The sequence below is a fragment of the Triticum urartu genome, chromosome 1A, assembly GCF_056163025.1.
Source record: "Triticum urartu cultivar PI428250 chromosome 1A, HENAU_Tu73, whole genome shotgun sequence".
In the NCBI taxonomy this organism is placed as follows: domain Eukaryota; kingdom Viridiplantae; phylum Streptophyta; class Magnoliopsida; order Poales; family Poaceae; genus Triticum; species Triticum urartu.
This window is the reverse complement of record NC_141873.1, coordinates 560,347,804-560,368,660: the sequence shown is the minus strand read 5'-3', so window position 1 is coordinate 560,368,660 and position 20,857 is coordinate 560,347,804. Positions and strand designations below refer to the sequence as shown.

The following is a 20,857-nucleotide window of genomic DNA, read 5'->3' as shown; positions in this document are numbered from 1 at the left end:
GTCACCATGAATCCCATTGTGCAGCCGCAGATCCCAACCGTCGTTGCACTACCAGCATCTCCCCCCCCCCCCCCCCCCCCCCACGCGCGCTAACACAATATCTTGGCTAGAGGTACCGATCCCCGCCAACGCCAACGTAGTCTGGGCTTCACCCGTCCATGCCCTGTAGTGAGGGAGGAGGTAGCAGGAGGATGGAAATGGCGGCGGTGGCTCAAGATCCATCCTCGCCGCCCATGGGAAGTGTCGTAAGAGCAGAGGGGGTATCTCTTTTCTCAAGAAACGAATGATGGCTTGAGCATATGTATAAATGCAGATTTAGGGTACATACCAATTGACAGGCAAGTTTTGGTATATGAACCAAGACTAGTCAACTTATGGGTAAATAAGCAGTTTTCTCTATTTATGTTTATTTCTCTTCTAGCGGTCTTAAACTCCATAGCAAGCCACCAAGTGATGGATGCCTACCCTCGTTTGTTCTAAACAGGCATTTTCCCTATACTATCAAGTATGCATATGCATGGTGATACGCCTAGTGTATGAATTCTCTTTTGTCGGCAAAAACCATCCTTGCATGTTGATAATTGCAAATTTCTAGTTATATAATACATGAGATAAAAATGTCAAATCTTACGAATATGCAAAAGTCGAACTCAAGCATAATTGCATAACCCAAATTGCCTTTCTTATTCGGAATTTCATATATGAGACAAAACTGACAAAAGTTACACATAATTAGGATCATCTATGAGTTTGTTCATGCGACAAAGAGGCCTGTGGACAATCTTACATAACCTATAACTTCCTCTGTAGAACAATGGCATTTTATGCATCATAGTTGCACATAAAACAATGGTAAGTTGTGCCAAATTACAGTTCAAAAAAATTGATTCTCCCGCACCGAACTCTAGGGAATCAAAGTCGAAACGAAGCAGGTGTCCAGTTATTGTACCAAACTTTTTGTTCCACTATGGACAGATTCTTTGTTGAGAAAATTAAATAACTGGGGGCACCAAATGTTTGCAGCCTATGTATATCCAATCATTAATTGGCAAATTTGTCTGCAATGATCGGCCGGACATCATCCGCGTCAGCAATTGTTTCCAAGAAGGGGATCAGCTCAAGCAGCGAAATGTCATACCGGCCACTTGACCAGCTCTTTATGGGTATCCCATTATTCACCTGTTGCTGGAAAACCTGCGGCACGTGTGAGAAAAGGGTTTCAGTCATCGATCAGTCGTGGCAATCTCTCAAAATCATAAATTACAAGTTTCCAAATTCAACTCAATAAAATGGTAGTCAATAACACTAAAATCATAACTATTAATAATGACCTCCGTACTTGAGTTTCAGAGTAAGTTACCTCAGGGGTATTGTCAACAATCGCAACCTTTGCAAGATCAGCTTCAATAATGGTCAGATCCTTCTGGTAGTTTCCATCTACCGAGACACATGACTCCCGGAAAAAACGCCGTGATATCAGTCTGTTCTCAGGATCCAATGCATTAATCACTTGGTTTGCATAAGAGCTTGTGCTAGCCGTAAATACAACAAGCTCAAACATATGAGCCGCCTCTTCAAGGAAGGCATCTACATGTGGTCTCTTCTTCACGTAGACAGTGTACTCTTCTTCTCCACGGCGCATAGGAAATGAGAAGTCCGCGCCATGGTCGTACCTTGCTGAGTGGATAAGGGTGCCTATGCAACAGAAAATGAGCATGTCAATAATCTTAAGTGCATGAAAAGAAACCTACAGGAGAATAAAGTATTTAATAACTTACCATCAAGATCTAGTGCAAGAGTGACATTCTTCCTAGGTAGTAACATTGGTATGTCATCAATCTGATCCATGTCTGTAAGAACATCTAATTCAGGTATAGGTGCTAATTCCATTGGTACATCATCAGTTTCATCCATGTCATCAATCTGAGTAAGATCAATTATTTCCGGTGAAGAGCAAGTTGAAGGCTGACCAAGGAATTGAGACTGCGGGTTATTAACAAAGCACATGTCTGCAGTTGTACCAGCAAAGGCAATACTGCTGGCCCCTACATTTTCCTGAATGGAAGGGAGTACTACATGACTGCCACTCATGGTTGTCAAGTCATCCATAACATATTTATTACTTAGAGCCCCATCTGAAGTAGCAAGCATATAAAGAGGAGAATCCTCAGTTGGGGAACTGGGCAGCAGGCTGCAACTCTGACCCGGGTCTTGAGGTTTTTCATTACTATTGATGATAGTATGATTTGGTGCTGCTAAAATTCCATCTCCATCAGCAAAAAAGGAAGGTGCTGCTAGAATTCCATCTCCACCTGCAAAAAAACAAGGAAAACCATAACATAATGGTAAGTATATAATTAACAATATCAGACTTCTGCTTGATCAGTTTGCTTAATATTAAGTTCCCATGAAGTGCATCAAGTGCTACTTTACTGGTTAGTTATTTTTCCCTAGACAGATTTGACCCGTTAGACAAATCAACTACATCAAGCATGGCATAGATATGCTTAGATGGTTTTATGATCAAATTTATTGGCCATTTCTACCTTTCTAAGAGAAGTAGGAGACACTCATGGCCCATATACATCCCCCCTAATGACGTTGAAAGGCAGAGCAAAGTTTAATTAAAAAAAAATCAAAATTCATTAAATTGACCGCTAATATATATACACAAATTTGAGTTTTTCTGGAGTTAGTTAAGGCCTATTCGGAAACATTAGGCATTTAGTACGAAACACTCATTAGTTTGCCTCACGAGGGAAATTTTTGCTAAGTTATAAACAAAAGTAAGCATGTCCCTGGATTTAGCCCATAGAAACAGGCCTTCACGGATCAAGGAAAACAAAACATCATTTTTTAAACTGCGGACCTTAATATTTTTGCATTGATTTAATGCAGCAACAAATACATCACAAGGATCACTTTCATTATGTAGATCGTGAGCTTTCTTTCGAAATTTATTTTCACGAGCACATTCTGCTAATGCAAGCAGATCTCACATGATATCATGAATTCATGGTGCAGGAAGTTTTAATTCAACCCTTTTTTACCTTCATTGACATAATCTTCTACATTAAACTCAGAACTGGCCTGAAAATGTGCTGAGGAAGTGGACGCTGGATTTAAATCCTGTAAATATTTCTCAAAGTTAGCATACGAAAGCATCAAGAGTTGCTCCAATAAATAGAAATAGAATAATACTAATTGATGTCCCTTTAAGGTATAACCGTATAAGCCTCTAACTTCACAAGCAAATCTAACAGGTATAATAAATGTATAGTTGGCGTAAGCCTAATTGTGGCAGGACAAAGGTGTTTTCAAGGTTTCAATTCTTTTACTTTGAGGATAAGCCTAGCAACCAATTTTTAACAAAAAGTTTATTAAGGTGTAATATAATTTTAGGGAGCAAACCTAGAAAGCACCATCTTGCTAAAGGGCAATCACTGCTTAATAGTTAATATCAAGATTGATCCAGTGATGATAGGAATTTTTATACAGCCTTTGCATTAAATAACTATCTTTAACTGTGAGGCATAAAATCAAATCTAATGTACATGCCAAAAAAAATAGTGCCATTATTCTTTTCATTCGGTATAAATGGGTGTACTAGTCTATATAGTTGTATGTGTGTGTCGTACGTAATAGCATTGCACATACTTGAATGATTGAAAAGCTTATGAGGCATTAACCACAACATATATTTTTAAATCAATACATTAGAATATAGTGAACACCGAGCACATGTACACAAATTCCAAGGACACCCCCCAAAACACTTGTCGTTTTGTATTACAAGAAGTTCAATATAGCACAAAAGTTTACATGCAAACCTGAAAAGCAAAAGAACAAATAACCTATATGCATATCAAAACCCTAAAAACTAACAAAACAAGAGAACAAGACATTAAAATCAAGACACATTATTAGAGGGTACTATATATAAATTGCAATAACAGAAGATATACCAATAGATGTATTTTTTTTACCAAACGACAACCAAAAAATTACTAGAGTATATAGCAACATGTACCTCAAGCAAATCCCAACATTCTTCACCTACAGAATTGTCATCTTCAATGATCTCAATAACCTCAAAAGCTACCTGGTTCGCCATATATGCTTCTGAATCACACTCGTTCGTACAACAAGAGCGCGCCTGGGTAGATCTTGTACAAAATACTACTGTAACAGAGTTCATGTGAGCATAACATCACACTGAAAATGGTAACATCGATCATTCTTCAACTTTATACAGACGAAATACATGAACCAGCAGAGATAAGTAAACAGAGATAGGTAACTACATGACAAACTTGGACACCGCCCGGGCAGTTTACATAAGCCCATGAGCACACAGAACTAGATGGCACAACAGCATGCATGGCTAACAGCAGACTTTACCATGGGGGTGGTGGAGAATGAACTAAATATTTTGTATGGTAAAACCAATAGCATGAAAACAAATTTCTTTCATAAGATGTATAATCAACCGAATAGCAACTACAATCAGCCTATCAGAACAGAAATAGCCGAACTAGGATATAAAAAATGTACATAAATAAATAAAGCTGGTGTAACTATATATCAGCCATCCAATTATAACTTCGAATTACGTTTTTGAAAATACATAAACAATTATTGACAGAAAGCTGCAAAGACAAGACTTATTTAGTTGTGGTGGTGGCTCCAGTTTATCGTCAGCCATGTGTTGCGTTCTAACTCGGTTAGATTTGGTTCTCAAAGGTATTATATTTACCTAGGATTGAACTAAAAAAAATACTAATTTACAGATCTCTTACTACCAATAAACTCCCCCTGATGTATTTAGATTATCTTCTCAAAGGTATTATATTTACCTAGGGTTGAACTAAAAAATACTAATTTATAGATCTCTTACTACCAATAACCACCCCCTGACAAGACTTATTTAGATTATCTTCTCAAAGGTATTGTATTTACCTAGGGTTAAATCTAGACTGAGACCTATACAGATCTCTTACTACCAATAACCTTCCCCCCTGATGTTGGTCGTCCCTTTGATTTCCAACCAAAATGGGCATGTGATACCGTAAGGTATTTTCTGTACCGTCGTGGTGCTGCTTTTTTGCTGCTGCAAGCGACCAGCACGCATGGTTTGCTGCTGCAAGTATTGAGAGAGGCTTAAGTTCGTACTGACCCGGTGGCTTCCTGCCCAGCCTGAAGTAGCCCAACACCAAACACTGATCAATTAAAAACATCCAATGCTAAAGAAGGAAACCCAGGCCCAGAGAGCCCCCGCCCCCTCCCCACCCCCCTACGACGAACTGATCATCACCTGGAAACTGAGATTTCCGCTCCTTTGAACGGATGATCTATGAAAAGATCTGATGCAAATCGTAAGGTAATCAGAAAATCTTGCCTCCTTCCGTCAATTCGCACACGAACCAGAAAACGAAACACGCGCGGCTGCGGGAGAAACCCCCACCCCAGATCAGGCGAGCAAACCACGGGATCTCGTTTGAATTCACACGCGTCCTCGGTCCAAAAAGGAAAAGAAAGAAGAAAAACACCGCCCAACTGCAGACGGGAGGAAGAAGACGAATCCGGTCCCCACGATCCATCTAAGCCCCCGTTCAATTAACTACGCCCTCAAAACAAGCAGGAATGGAAACGCTGGAAAAGCCTATACCCTAGCAAAGGAAGAAGAATGGCTAGAAACTGAGCACCGGGTCACCCAATCTAAAACCCCCCGTCGCCGGCGCGCACCAAGATGAGTACGCACCGGAGATAGGCGACGGCACCGCACAACTACGCGGAGATAGGCGACGGCTGCTTGCTTACCAGAGCGCGGCGGGCTGTAGTCAGACGAATCCCTACGACGACTGGCCGCCTCCTCTCTCCTCTCTGGACCGGCGACGGAGGAGACGAGAGACGAGAGACGAGAGACGAGTGTTGGGTGAGGCGCGGACGACAGTAATCCGAATCTGCAGGTTATAATGGCCGCACTTGGGCGTCAACGCGGTCGTATAACCGCGTGGTCTCACGGGCAGGTGGGGCCCCGAATTTTTATCTTACCATTCCGGGCGTACCCAGTGACTGTCTGCTTTGGAAATATTGGCTGTCTGGAGTTTATCCCAGCGCCTTGACATTAATGAATTGATAAGAATACATTAAACAAAAATAGATTCGGCGCGCGGGTATCCATTACAAAACCCCACTCCCTCCCTCCATCTGAATTCGAACTTTTTTTACAAAAACGGGTCCTTGTGTATGGTATGGACTACGGACAACATTGTTTTTCTACTCAAGACAAGACGTTGACAACATTCTTTTTCTTCTTAAGACAAGGCGTTGACAACATTCTTTTTCTTTCAACTAACAGATCATTCTTGTTCTTCAACCATATCCACGTGTTGTAACTGAATCCTCTCTGCGTTTGTATAATGTTTTGAGTAGATCGGCTGGTGAAGGAAAAACCATGTTTCTTCCGTGTCTCTCCCACGACAAACGGAGGACAACCCTAAGCAAGGACAACCCTAAGCGCCGCCACCCCCCTCCCTCCCCCCTGCTCCCCTCGCCGCCACCAGGCCTCGCCGCCGGGCAAAGCTCGGCTGGCCCCAACGGCAGTGGGATCTTCCTTCCTCCTCTCCTGGCGTGTCACGTCACGGGTGCGGCATTTCCGCTTGTACGCCTCATTTTGGCGCAGGGCGTGGGGGTAAGGGCATGTCCAATGGCTGGGTTCTTGCACGGGCGCTTAAGAAAATAAAAAAGGGATAATCTTGTAGCAACGGTCATTAGCATCCTATCCTCCAACGCTAATGACAACGGAGAGTCGCTTATATGGCAGAGTCTGAGTCATAGCGCAGAAGAAAAAAAGGGCTAGCGCCCGGCGCAAGAGGTAGCATCGATGCAAGCATGAATCCTGGTCTTGACCGGGAATAGGGAAAAAGGCTGGGAAATCAGGTGTAACGACTGGGGTTTTGTGCCCAGCGCCTGGGCTAAGCGCCCCCATTGTAGCTGCCCTAAGACGACATTCAGGGGCGCCGAGGCCTAGTTTGGCAACGGTTCTGGTGCGTGTCGACAACGTGGCTAGGCGTCCAGGCTTGGGACTTGGCGGGTTCTTCTTCGATGAATGGATTTCGAGACCTTCGGCTCTCTCCCTTGTTCCATCGGCGCATCGTCCGCTGGGGGGTTGGGGGAACCGTTTTCTCATGTTGTGATGTGCTCCAGCGTGTGGTGGTTGTGCCAAAGTGCAGCAGCCACCCTGTCCTAGCCCAACTAATCTGGTCAGGATCTGTCAGATCTGGTCTACACGGGGCGGCGTTGAGCTGTGGTTTCAATCCATTAGCCGCGGGTCAGGGTTGATGATGGCGGGGAGCATTCCTCCCTCTAGGTCTAGGAGATATTGGATTGGAGGGGTCAGATTGGCCTCTTCCATGGCCTGATATGCATTTTGCACGAGCTCGGGGTCCATCTTGGTTCTCCTATGGGTGGTTACCCGCATGGCAGGGGTTCGACATCCTTGGGTGGTCGACCACGCAGTCGGCTCCAGCGAGCAGCGTTGGAGTGGTGGTGGCATTTATCTAGCTTTGTGGATGGCGCGAGGAGCGAGGCGGCGGAGATCTTGGCGGTGGTGGTGCTTCAATAGTGGCATCTCCTAGATTGTGGTGTGGAGGCTTGTTTTGGTGGCGACGGACTTGGTACTGTGGAATCTCGATGTGGCGCAGGTGAGACCCCAGCCAAATGCTTTGGGCTCCGATACTAGCAGCGAACATGCTTATGGATGTTGTATCCCTCTTGCGGACATTATATGGTCCCCTCCCCATGTTAGTGCTTCAGGTAAAAACTCCTTTAAAGACCTTCGGTCGCAATGGCGCCGGCGTATTGCATTGTCACCCTCTTTGGGTTGTCCTTGTGGAGCTTAGGTACCCTCCAGTCACATCTGTTTAGCATCAGTGGGCGCGCTTGGTTGCTATCTTGAGACTCCTTCGACTCTACCATGGGTCAGTATCCGCGGCTTACAATATTTTACACATGGCGTCATTGGCATTGCTCTCGGTCCTCATTGTCTCCAAGAAGCATAGGTGCTCCACGGCTGGAGAGAGAGGGCGGGGTCCTCTTCGGCGGTAGTTTGATGTGCGTATAGTGACATTATGTGGTTTCTCTTGGGGGAGCAGTTTCAATTCATAATAGTAGTCTTGGATTCTTTAGGATAGGGCGTGGGCACTCTTGTATTCCTGTTTTTATCTCGGATATGCTTTGTAAGAGGATTCCTCATCACCTTGCATTGGTTCGGCCATGTTGCTTTATATATAAAGCCGGGCAAAAGCCTTTTTCGGTTAATTGTTTTGATAATGAAATGCATATACCTAATTGAAAACATGAAAAGGGACTTGGATTATACCTTGAATACTTTGCCCCAGAAGCAAAGAAGTCTCGTTTCGAATTTCTCAATGTGCACAATGTTTTTCTTAACGATCCGGTACTCGCAGCTGCACAGGAGCACCGGGGTGCTCACCGGAATTCAGGCAGCACCAGCACCTGCATTATGCATGTTGCAGTTGGACCCATGGAGTCGCTATATCTACACGATGACTCACCGGCGTGCGTGTGACACCACCGGGAGCTCAATGCCAAGTCGATGGGAGCGACGGGGACCTCGGCCACGAAGGCATGGAAAAGTAAAATTTTAGTATCGTCGGTCGATGCGGGCTTGCACGTAGTCACCAGCCACTTCCCCAAGCACATCAAGCTCTGTTTTTGGCTACATCGCGCCTTGTGACCCACGGATCCAGTCAGTGAGAAGGCGGAGGCGGTGACAATGAATCTATTGGAAATATGCCCTAGAAAGAATAACAATTGTATTATTTATTTTCATGTTTATAATTAGATGTTTATATTCTATGCTATAACTGCTATGGTTCTTGAATATGTGATTCATAGGAAGTAATAAATAGTGAAAGTTGATTCCTAGTCTCGCCTCTAGGACTAGCTCAAGTGTTGCATGATGGTTATGTTTTCCTGATGATAGGCATACGTTAAGTGTAACAAGGATCTCGGCAACATTAAGAGTATGATGTTAGTAGAATGATCATATTAAGTCACCCAAGTTGTCATCATACTTAGAGATGTTATCGTCGCGAGTCTACAATTTATAACACCGAGAATTAATGTATGCCTAGTTCCTTAGACCACGAGAGTATTGAGTCACTTCATGCCAGACGATATACTTTGGGGTTGCTCCAATGTCATCTGTAACACGGTGATCATAACGACAACTTATAGGTTTATCGAAAAGTATGACAAGGGGCAAGATGGCTCAAGAGTGAGATTTTCTCCTCTGGTCCTAGAGAGATATTCCGAGGGCCCTCTTGGGCATCCATCATTGTCTAGCTAGGCACAAGTGACTTGTTCACAGGGATGCCAGAACATGATAACTAGACAGAAGAATAAAACTAGAAACGAGGAGACTGGTATAGTGAGCATGAGAATGACTCACGGGGATATCGATATATCACACCTCCGGTTTTGTCAAGTATCACGAAGCAAAAGGAATAGCATATGATAACCAAAGGTTCACTCGAATACTATCCGTTTGGATATAGGGGTCAACATGGATGTGCACAATCACATTGTTGATCATTGAACAAAAGGATGTTATATTCATGTCTATATTCCACCAAACCTATAGGATTACACACTTAAGGGATTTATGAGATGTTGAGTTCTAGTGAACCTAGGAATATGAGAAAATCTTACCAGAATAGTTTCAGTAATAAAAGAAATAATTTTGAGCGAAAGTGGAAACGTTCAGGGTTACCGAAAGTGTTTCAAAGAAGGGTTTTTATCATTTTTGCCACTAGTTATGTCCCACTACTCAGTTTTGCCATTAGAAGTTACAACTACTCAAAAATGCCATCGATCCGTGAGATGTTTGCTCAAAAATGCCATCGTTCCGTTAGATGTTTCCTCAAAAATGCTATTAGACATCGTTATTTTCACATCAAACTCATTGACCATGTTATATGACAAAAATAAGCCTAGACCCACATGTCAGTTCTCTCTATCTCACAATTATAAGTGTGGCCCCACTTGTCAGGAGTAACCAAGCGAATAATTTTATAGAAAAATAAGAACATCGTTGGGATCAAGTGGGCCCCACACTTTATTGTAGTAAGATAGAAGAAGAGCTGGCATGCTGGTTCATAGGTATTTATGTCATTATAACATGGCAAAAGAGATTTGAGATCACAGTAATGGTGCCCAGTGGCATTTTTGAACATGTGTCTAACAAAGTGATGGCATTTTTGAGCAGTTGAAATTCCTAGTGGCAAAACTGAGTAGTGGGACACAACCGATGGCATAAATGATAAAAACCCTTCAAAGAATACCGAGTAATAGCAGGAGATGATATATAGGCAATTTTTTTCCGAGGACTGAATATAAATTATAAATGGCTCCTATATTTGTTGGGATGCACCTACAATTTATTTAGAGTCATTGGGTTGATTAAAATAAAGTCCTATGAGGGAATAGCTAATGGGCCTTATTGGGCCCATTGGTGGAGGCCCCCTAGGGCTTGTTGGAAAACTAAGGGGGGAGGGAGTTAGAGGAGGACTCGTACCCCTAAGCCAGTGCAAGGTGGAGGCCTGAAAGGATCGATAAGAGGTGTCTAGTGGGGGGTGATTAGACCATCAACAAATAAAAGTAGCAGTTTTTAAGTTCGTCAAGTTAAGGTGGAGTTTTAGCACAAGTTTAAGCATTCACAATACATTTCAAGCAAGCATGGCAAGAGTATATGAGCAGCGGAAAGTAAAGCATGCAAGTTGCAAGAAAGTAAAGGGATGAGATTGGAGTGTGCAAATGCAATTGGAGACACGGAGATTTTTGGTGTGGTTCCGATAGGTGGTTCTATCGTACATCCACGTTAGTGGAGACTTCAACCCACGAAGGGTAACGGTTGCGCGAGTCCACGGAGGGGTCCACCCACGAAGGGTCCACGAAGAAGCAACCTTGTCTATCCCACCATGGCCATCGCCCATGATGGAATTGCCTCACTTGGGTAGATCTTCACGAAGTAGGCGATCTCCTTGCCCTTACAAACTCCTTGGTTCAACTCCACAATCTTGACGGAGGCTCCCAAGTGACACCTAACCAATTTAGGAGACACCACTCGCCAAAAGGTAGATGGTGTGTTGATGATGAACTCCTCGCTCTTGTGCTTCAAATGATAGTCTCCCCAACACTCAATTCTCTCTCACAGATTTGGCTATGTTGGAAAGATGACTTGAGTGGAAAGCAACTAGTGGAAGGCTATAGATCAAGATTCTTGTGGTTGGATTGGAATGTCTTGGTTTCAACACATGAGTAGGTGGTTCTCTCTCATAAAATGAGTAGTGGAAGTGTAGGCACGTTCTGATGGCTCTCTCCTGAATGGAGAAGGGGGTGGAGGGGTATTTATAGCCTCCACACAAAATCTAGCCATTACACACAATTTACCAAACTCGGTGGGACCGAATAGTGAAACTCGGTCAGACCGATATGATTCAAAATGTGAAAATTAGAGTTTTCGGTGGGACCGACATGCTCAGCTCGGTGGGACCAATGTGCTAGGATTAGGGTAAAACCTCAACTCGGTTTGACCGATTACACAAACTCGATGAGACCGATTTTGGTAATAAGAAAACAGAGAGTTGGTCAAGCAAACTAGGTGGGACCGACTGCATATCTCGGTAAGACCGAAATAATTGCAACAGGCAACAGAGAGTTTGCAAGCCCATCTCGGTGAGACCCAGATCCCACCGGTGAGACCGAACTGATTAGGGTTTCTGGCAGTGGCTATGTCAAATGAACTCGGTGGCGCCGGATAGATCAAATCGGTGGGGCTGATTTTGTCTTTAGGTTTAGGACATATGTGGAAATGAGAAAGTGGTTGAGGGCTTTGGAGCATATCCTTAAGCACTTTGAGCAAGCAAGCCATTAAGCAACACCTTGTCCCCTTTTAATAGTATTGGCTTTCCTATGGACTCAATGTGATCTTGGATCACTAAAATAGAAATGAAGATCCTTGAGCTTTTGCCAATCTTCTGTCCTTAGCTTCTTGAAGGGGTTCCGCATCTTCCTGTCCATGCCACGCCTTTGTTGAACTTTCTGAAATATACTAGATAAAAATATTAGTCCAACAAGAGATATGTTGACATTAATTACCAAAATCACCCAGGGAGCACTTGTGCTTTCAATCTCCCCCTTTTTGGTAATTGATGACAACATACATCAAAGCTTCAGATAAAGATACGAATAACAAGTAAAGCTTTGGAAAGACATGTAACATGCATATGCTCCCCCTACATGTATGCAATCATGTAAATATAGAATATAAGAGCATGTGAATGCATAAGCATGTCAGAGCAAGCAATGAGTTACATGTATCTTGGCTATATGCATCAGAGCAAGTGATGTAACTATAGGAAATGTACCTCCATGTTCATGAGTCCTTCTTGCAAACAGTATGTACATAAGCAAGAGATCATCATGCACATGAGTGTGATGCATATACTTACCTTGTGGTCTTGAGCTGGCTTTGGAAGAGATGAACCTGAGTAAACAAGGTTAGATAACACACGAACACCTACTAAACAAAGCAAGTAGAGAAAACCATAATAGTACCAATATTGGGATGACATGTAGAGAGTGAGTACTTAGTACTCTATTTGGATATAGACATGTCCACAAAGAGTAAAGATATGCAATGAATTCCAAAGGTTTTCTTCCCTTGGAAATGAGCTTTCTCCCCCTGAATCTGATATTGGATAATGGGAGAAGAGAGGGAAAATAAAATTAGAGAAAAACAATCAGAACAATCATAACACATACTAACATGTATTTCCCCTCTTAAAGACATGTGACTTCTCTCCTATATGGATAATAAGCATCTGGAGAAGCTTAAGCTGTGCATTCTCTCTTATGTGATAAGCTTTGATGTGCTCTCTCTCCCCCTTTGACTGTTGGGGAACATACTAATTTCAAAAAAATTCCTACGCACACGCAAGATCATGGTGATGCATAGCAACGAGAGGGGAAGCGTGTTGTCCACGTACCCTCGTAGACCGTAAGCGGAAGCGTTATGACAACGCGGTTGATGTAGTCGTACGTATTCACGATCGGCCGATCCTAGTACCGAAAGTACGGCACCTCCGCGATCTGCACACGTTTGGCTTGGTGACGTCCCACGAACTCTCGATCCAGCTGAGTGTCGAGGGAGAGCTTCATCAGCACGACGGCGTGATGATGATGCTACCGTCATAGGACTTCGCCTAAGCACTACGATGATATGACCGATGTGGATTATGGTGGAGGGGGGCACCGCACACGCCTAAGGGATCAATGATCAACTTGTGTGTCTATGGGGTGCCCCCTGGCCACGTATATAAAGGATGGAGGGAGGAGAAGGCCGGCCCCCATAGGGCGCACCCAAAGTGTGGAGTCCTACTAGGACTCCCTAGTCCTAGTAGGATTCCACCTCCTATATGGAATAGGAAAAAGGGAAGGAAGAAGGAGAAGGAATGAAGGGGGCGCCCCCTTTCCCTAGTACAATTTGGACCAGTCCATGGGGAAGGGGCGCGACAACCCTTGAGGCCTTTCTCTCCTTTCCTGCATGGCCCATTAAGGCCCAATACGAATTCTCGAAACTCTCCGGTACTCCGAAAAATACCCGAATCACTCAGAAGCTTTCCCATGTTCGAATATAGCCTTCCAATATATCGATCTTTACGTCTCGACCATTTCAAGAATCCTCGTCATGTCCCCGGTCTCATCCGGGACTCCGAACAAACTTCGGTCATCAAATCACATAACTCATAATACAAATCGTCGCAGAACGTTAAGCGTGCGGACCTTACGGGTTCGAGAACTATGTAGACATGACCGAGACTCATCTCCGGTCAACAAGCAATAGCGGAACCTGGATGCTCATATTGGCTCCTACATATTCTACGAAGATCTTTATCGGTTAAACCGCATAACAACATATGTTGTTCCCTATGTCATCGGTATGTTACTTGCCCGAGATTCGATCGTTGGTATCCTCATACCTAGTTCAATATCGTTACCGACAAGTCTCTTTACTCGTTCCATAATGCATCATCCCGCAACTAACTCATTAGTCACAATGCTTGCAAGGGTTATAGTGATGTGCATTATCGAGAGGGCCCAGAGATACCTCTCCGATACACAGAGTGACAAATCCTAATCTTGATCTATGCCATCTCAACAAACACCATCGGAGACAGCTGTAGAGCATCTTTATAATCACCCAGTTACGTTGTGACGTTTGATAGCACACAAGGTGTTCCTCCGGTATTCGGGAGTTGCATAATATCATAGTCTGAGGAACATGTATAAGTCATGAAGAAATCAGTAGCAATGAAACTGTAACGATCATCGTGCTAAGCTAACGGATGGGTCAAGTCAGTCACATCATTCTCTAATGATGTGATCCTCGCTTATCAAATGACAACTCTTTGTCCATGGCTAGGAAACTTAACCATCTTTGATTAACGAGCTAGTCAAGTAGAGGCATACTAGTGACACTCTAGCATGAATAATAAACATTTATCATGATATAAGGAAATATAAATAACAACTTTATTATTGCCTCTAGGGCATATTTTCTTCAGTCTCCCACTTGCACTAGAGTCAATAATCTAGTTCACATCGTCATGTGATTTAACACCAATAGTTCACATCTTTATGTGATTAGTTCACATCTCCATGTGACTAACACCCAAAGGGTTTACTAGACTCGATAATCTAGTTCACATCGCTATGTGATTAACACCCAAAGAGTGATCATGTTTTGCTTGTGAGAGAAATTTAGTAAACGGGTCTTCCACATTTAGAGCCGTATGTATTTTGCAAATTTTCTATGTCTACAATGCTTTGCACGGAGATACTCTAGCTAATTGCTCCCACTTTCAATATGTATCTAGATCGAGACTTAGAGTCATCAGATTGGTGTCAAAGCTTGCATCGATGTAACTCTTTACGATGAACTCTTTGTCACCTCCATAACCGAGAAACATATCCTTATTCCACTAAGGATATTTTTGACCGCTGTCCAGTGATCCACTCCTGGATAACTATGTACCCTCTTGCCAAACTTATGCTGAGGTACACAATAGGTCTGGTACACAGCATAGCATATTTTATAGAACCTATGACTGAGGCATAGGGAATTACTTTTCATTCTCTTTCTATTTTTCTGCCGTGGTCGGGTTTTGAGTCTTTACTCAAATTCACACCTTGCAAAACAGGCAAGAACTCCTTTGATGTCTACTACACAACCTTCTTCTTGTAGATGTTGTTGGGCCTCCAAGTGCAGAGGTTTGTAGGACAGTAACAAATTTCCCTCAAGTGGATGACCTAAGGTTTATCAATCCGTAGGAGGCGTAGGATGAAGATGGTCTCTCTCAAGCAACCCTGCAACCAAATAACAAAGAGTCTCTTGTGTCCCCGACACACCCAATACAATGGTAAATTGTATAGGTGCACTAGTTAAGCGAAGAGATGGTGATACAAGTGCAATATGGATGATAGATAAAGGTTTTTGTAATATGAAAATATAAAAATAGCAACGTAACTAATGATAAAAGTGAGTGTAAACGGTATTGCAATGCTAGTAAACAAGGTCTAAGGTTCATACTTTCGCTAGTGCAAGTTCCCTCAACAATAATAACATAATTGGATCACATAACTATCCCTCAACATGCAACAAAGAGTCACTCCAAAGTCACTAATACCGGAGAACGAACGAAGAGATTATGGTAGGGTACGAAACCACCTCAAAGTTATTCTTTCCAATCAATCCGTTGGGCTATTCCTATAAGTGTCACAAACAGCCCTAGAGTTCATACTAGAATAACACCTTAAGACACAAATCAACCAAAACCCTAATGTCACCTAGATATACTCCAATGTCACCCCAAGTATCCGTGGGTATGATTATACGGTATGCATCACACAATCTCAGATTCATCTATTCAACCAACACATAGAACCTCAAAGAGTGCCCCAAAGTTTCTACTGGAGAATCACGACGAAAACGTGTGCCAACCCCTATGCATAGGTTCATGGGCGGAACCCGCAAGTTGATCACCAAAACATACATCAAGTGAATCACGTGGTATCCCATTGTCACCACAGATACGCACGGCAAGACATACATCAAGTGTTCTCAAATCTTTAAAGACTCAATCCAAAAAGATAACTTCAAAGGGAAAACTCAATCCATTACAAGAGAGTAGAGGGGGGGGGGAGAAAACATCATAAGATCCAACTATAATAGCAAAGCTCGCGATACATCAAGATCGTACCACCTCAAGAACACGAGAGATCAAAGACATAGCTGCTGATACATACCCTTAGCCCCGAGGGAGAACTACTCCCTCATCGTCATGGAGAGCACCGGGATGATGAAGATGGCCACCGGAGAGGGATTCCCCCTCTGGCAGGGTGCCGGAACGGGTCTAGATTGGCTTTCGGTGGCTACGGAGGCTTCTGGCGGCGGAACTCCCGATCTATTGTGCTCCCCGATCGTTTTAGGGTATATGGAGATATATAGGAGGAAGAAGTACGTCAGGGGAGCCACAAGGGGCCCACGAGGGTGGAGGGCGCGCCCCCTGCCTCGTGGCTTCCTCATTGACCCCCTTACATGCACTCCAAGTCTTCTGGGTTTCTTCTGGTCCAAAAATATGTTCCGTGAAGTTTCAGGTCAATTGGACTCCGTTTGATTTTTCTTTTCTTCGAAAACCTAAAATAGGCAAAAAAAAGAGAAACTGGCACTGGGCTCTGGGTTAATAGGTTAGTCCCAAAAATCATATAAAATAGCATATAAATGCATATAAAACATCCAAAACAGAAGATAATATAGCATGGAGCAATCAAAAATTATAAATATGTTGGAGACGTATCAGCATCCCCAAGCTTAATTCCTGCTCGTCCTCGAGTAGGTAAATGATAAAAACAGAATTTTTGATGCGGAGTGCTACCTGGCATAATTTCAATGTAATTCTTCTTAATTGTGGCATGAATATTCAGATCCGAAAGATTCAAGATAAAAGTTCATATTGACATAAAAATAATAATACTTCAAGCATACTAACTAAGCAATCATGTCTTCTCAAAATAACATGGCCAAAGAAAGTTCATCCCTACAAAATCATATAGTTTAGTCATGCTCCATTTTCTTCACACAAGAATGCTCTCATCATGAACAACCACGATGGCAAGCCAAGCAATTGTTTCATACTTTAGTAATCTCAAACCTATAAACTTTCACGCAATACATGAGCGCGAGCCATGGATATAGCACTATGGGTGGAATAGAATATAATGAGGGGGGTTATGTGGAGAAGACAAAAAAGGAGAAAGTCTCACATCAACGAGGCTAATCAATGGGCTATGGAGATGCCCATCGATTGATGTTAATGCAAGGAGTAGGGATTGCCATGCAACGGATGCACTAGAGCTATAAATATATGAAAGCTCAACAAAAGAAACTAAGTGGGTGTGCATCCAACTTGCTTGCTCACGAAGACCTAGGGCACTTGAGGAGGCCCATTGTTGGAATATACAAACCAAGTTCTATAATGAAAAATTCCCACTAGTATATGAAAGTGACAAAACAAGAGACTCTCTATCATGAAGATCATGGTGCTACTTTGAAGCACAAGTGTGGAAAAAGGATAGTAGCATTGTCCCTTTTATTATTTTTTATTTGGCCTTTCCTTTTTTTATTTGGCCTTTCTTTTCTTTTTTTCTCTTTTTTTATTTGGCCTCTCTTTTTTTGGCCTTTTTTGGGACAATGCTCTATTAATGATGATCATCACACTTCTATTTATTTACAACTCAAGAATTACAACTCGATACTAGAACAAAGTATGACTCTATATGAATGCCTCCGACAGTGTACCGAGATGTGCAATGATGCATGAGTGACATGTATGAAAGAATTATGAGAGGTGGAATTGCCACAAATACGATGTCAACTACATGATCATGCTAAGCAATAAGACAATGATTAATGTGTCATGATAAACGGAATGGTGGAAAGTTGCATGGCAATATATCTCGGAATGGCTATGGAAATGCCATAATAGGTAGGTATGGTGGCTGTTTTGAGGAAGATATAAGGAGGTTTATTTGTGAAAGAGCATATCATATCACGGGGTTTGGATGCACCGGCGAAGTTTGCACCAACTCTCAATGTGAGAAAGGGCAATGCACGGTACCGAAGAGGCTAGCAATGATGGAAGGGTGAGAGTGCGTATAATCCATGGACTCAACATTAGTCATAAAGAACTCACATACTTATTGGAAAAATCTACAAGTCATCAAAAACCTCGGCACTACGCGCATGCTCCTAGGGGGATAGATTGGTAGGAAAAGACCATCGCTCGTCCCCGACCGCCACTCATAAGGAAGAAATTCAAATAACACCTCATGTTTCAAATTTGTTACATAACGTTTACCATACGTGCATGCTACGGGACTTGCAAACTTCAACACAAGCACTTCTCAAATTCACAACTACTCAACTAGCACGACTTTGATATTATTACCTCCATATCTCAAAACAATCATCAGGCATCAAACTTCTCTTAGTATTCAAAATATTCATAGGAATTTTTTTACTAATCTTGAATACCTAGCATATTATGATTATTTAAGCAAACTACCATGCTGTTTAGGACTCTCAAAATAATATACGTGAAGCATGAGAGTTCATCTATTTCTATAAAATAAAACCACCACCGTGCTCTAAAAGGATATATGTGAAGCACTAGAGCAACGATAAACTACTCCGAAAGATATAAGTGAAGCTCAATGAGTAGTCGAATAATTATGCAACCATATGAAGACTCTCTAACATTTAATAATTTCAGATCTTGTTATTTTATTCAAACAGCAAGCAAAACTAAAGAAAATAAAATGACGCTCCAAGCAAAACACATATCATGTGGTGAATAAAAATATAGCTCCAAGTAAAGTTACCGATGAACGAAGACGAAAGAGGGGATGCCTTCCGGGGCATCCCCAAGCTTAGGCTCTTGGCTATCCTTGAATATTAACTTGGGGTGCCTTGGGAATCCCCAAGCTTAGGCTCTTTCCACTCCTTATTCCATAGTCCATCGAATCCTTACCCAAAACTTGAAAACTTCACAACACAAAACTTAATAGAAAACTCGTAAGCTCCGTTAGTATAAAAAAAATTCACCACTTCAATGTACTGTAATGAACTCATTATTTATTTATATTGGTGTTAAACCTACTTTATTCCAACTTCTCTATGGTTTATAAACTATTTTACTAGCCATAGATTCATCAAAATAAGTAAACAACACATGAAAAACAGAATCTGTCAAAAACAGAACAGTCTGTAGTAATCTGGATCAAACGTATACTTCTGGAAATCATAAAATTCTCAAATAAATTGCTGGACCTGAGTAATTTATCTATTAATAATCTTCAAAAAGAATTAACTAAATATCACTTTCCAAATAAAGATGGCAGCAATTCTCATGAGCGCTAAAGTTTCTGTTTTTTACAGCATGATCAACAAGACTTTCCCCAAGTCTTCCCAACGGTTCTACTTGGCACAAAAACTAATTAAAACATAAAAAAATAAATCATAACAGAGGATAGATAAATTATTTATTACTAAACAGGAGCAAAAAGCGAGGAACAAAAATAAAATTGGGTTGCCTCCCAACAAGCGCTATCGTTTTAACGCCCCTAGCTAGGCATGATGATTTCAACGATGCTCACATAAAAGATAAGAATTATAACATAAAGAGAGAATCATGAAGAATATGACTAGAAGATTTAAGTCTAACCCACTTCCTATGCATAGGGATTTTGTGAGCAAACAACTTGTGGGAACAAGAATCAACTTGCATAGGAAGGTAAAACAAGCATAACTCCAAAATTTTAAGCACATAGGGAGGAAACTTTATATTATTGCAATTCCTACAAGTATATATTCCTCACTCATAATAATTTTCAGTAGCATCATGAATGAATTCAACAATATAACCAGCACCTAAAGCATTCTTTTCATTATCTACAAGCATAGAAATTTTATTAATCTCCACATAAGCAAAATCTTCTCATTCAGAATAGTGGGAGTATCATAAGAAACTTGAATACTATAAATTGTTTCCACATTAAAAGAGTAATGTTCAGAAAAAGGGTAACCATAATCATGACAAGTTTTATAAATATAATCACTACTTTTTATAGCATAAGTATCATCACAATAATCATCATAAGTAGGAGGCATGCTATCATCATTATAAGTTTGCATATCAAAACTTGGGAGACTAAAAATATCATCTTCATTAAACGTAGCATCCCCAAGCTTAGGACAAACATTAATTGCAGAAAATATATTCTCAAAAACATCATCTTCTTCAAACATAGCATCCCCAAGCTTGGGCCTTTTCATATCATAAGCATAATCACTTTCATCATCAATAGTATGGGTAGCACCAATAGTATAGCAATTATCATATTCTTCCAAGCAAGTGCCAAAAATATTTTAAAGATCATAAGAAGTATTATTATCTTCCACAATTATATTTTCATGAGGCACAATAGTAATAGGAGCAGCATTATTTGAGGGAGATATCTTTTTACCTCTCTTCCTTTTTCTTTTCTTCTTCTTCACCACATCATGTGTGGGTTCAATCCTCTTTTTGGAGCTCCTTATTAATGAGATTAGTTGGATAGGAGGCTCCTCCTCGTTACCTGATTCATCATAAGAAGTAATAGGAGGGTATTGGGAAGTCTCTTCCCTTTCATTAGTATTCTCTTCATCCTC

General features: G+C 41.8%; 1 protein-coding gene across 1 annotated transcript; it reads right to left on the bottom strand.

The window, feature by feature from the left end:
- Window positions 1-720: 720 nt before the first annotated feature.
- LOC125539078 (uncharacterized) lies at window positions 721-4,114 on the bottom strand. The gene is made up of 5 exons (XM_087539123.1): window positions 4,031-4,114; window positions 3,051-3,129; window positions 1,779-2,312; window positions 1,361-1,695; window positions 721-1,194 (listed from the first exon to the last, which is right to left on the bottom strand). Exons 1-5 carry the CDS (start codon window positions 4,112-4,114, stop codon window positions 1,042-1,044), a joined length of 1,185 nt encoding a protein of 394 aa, XP_087395249.1. The 3' UTR covers window positions 721-1,041.
- Window positions 4,115-20,857: the final 16,743 nt, after the last annotated feature.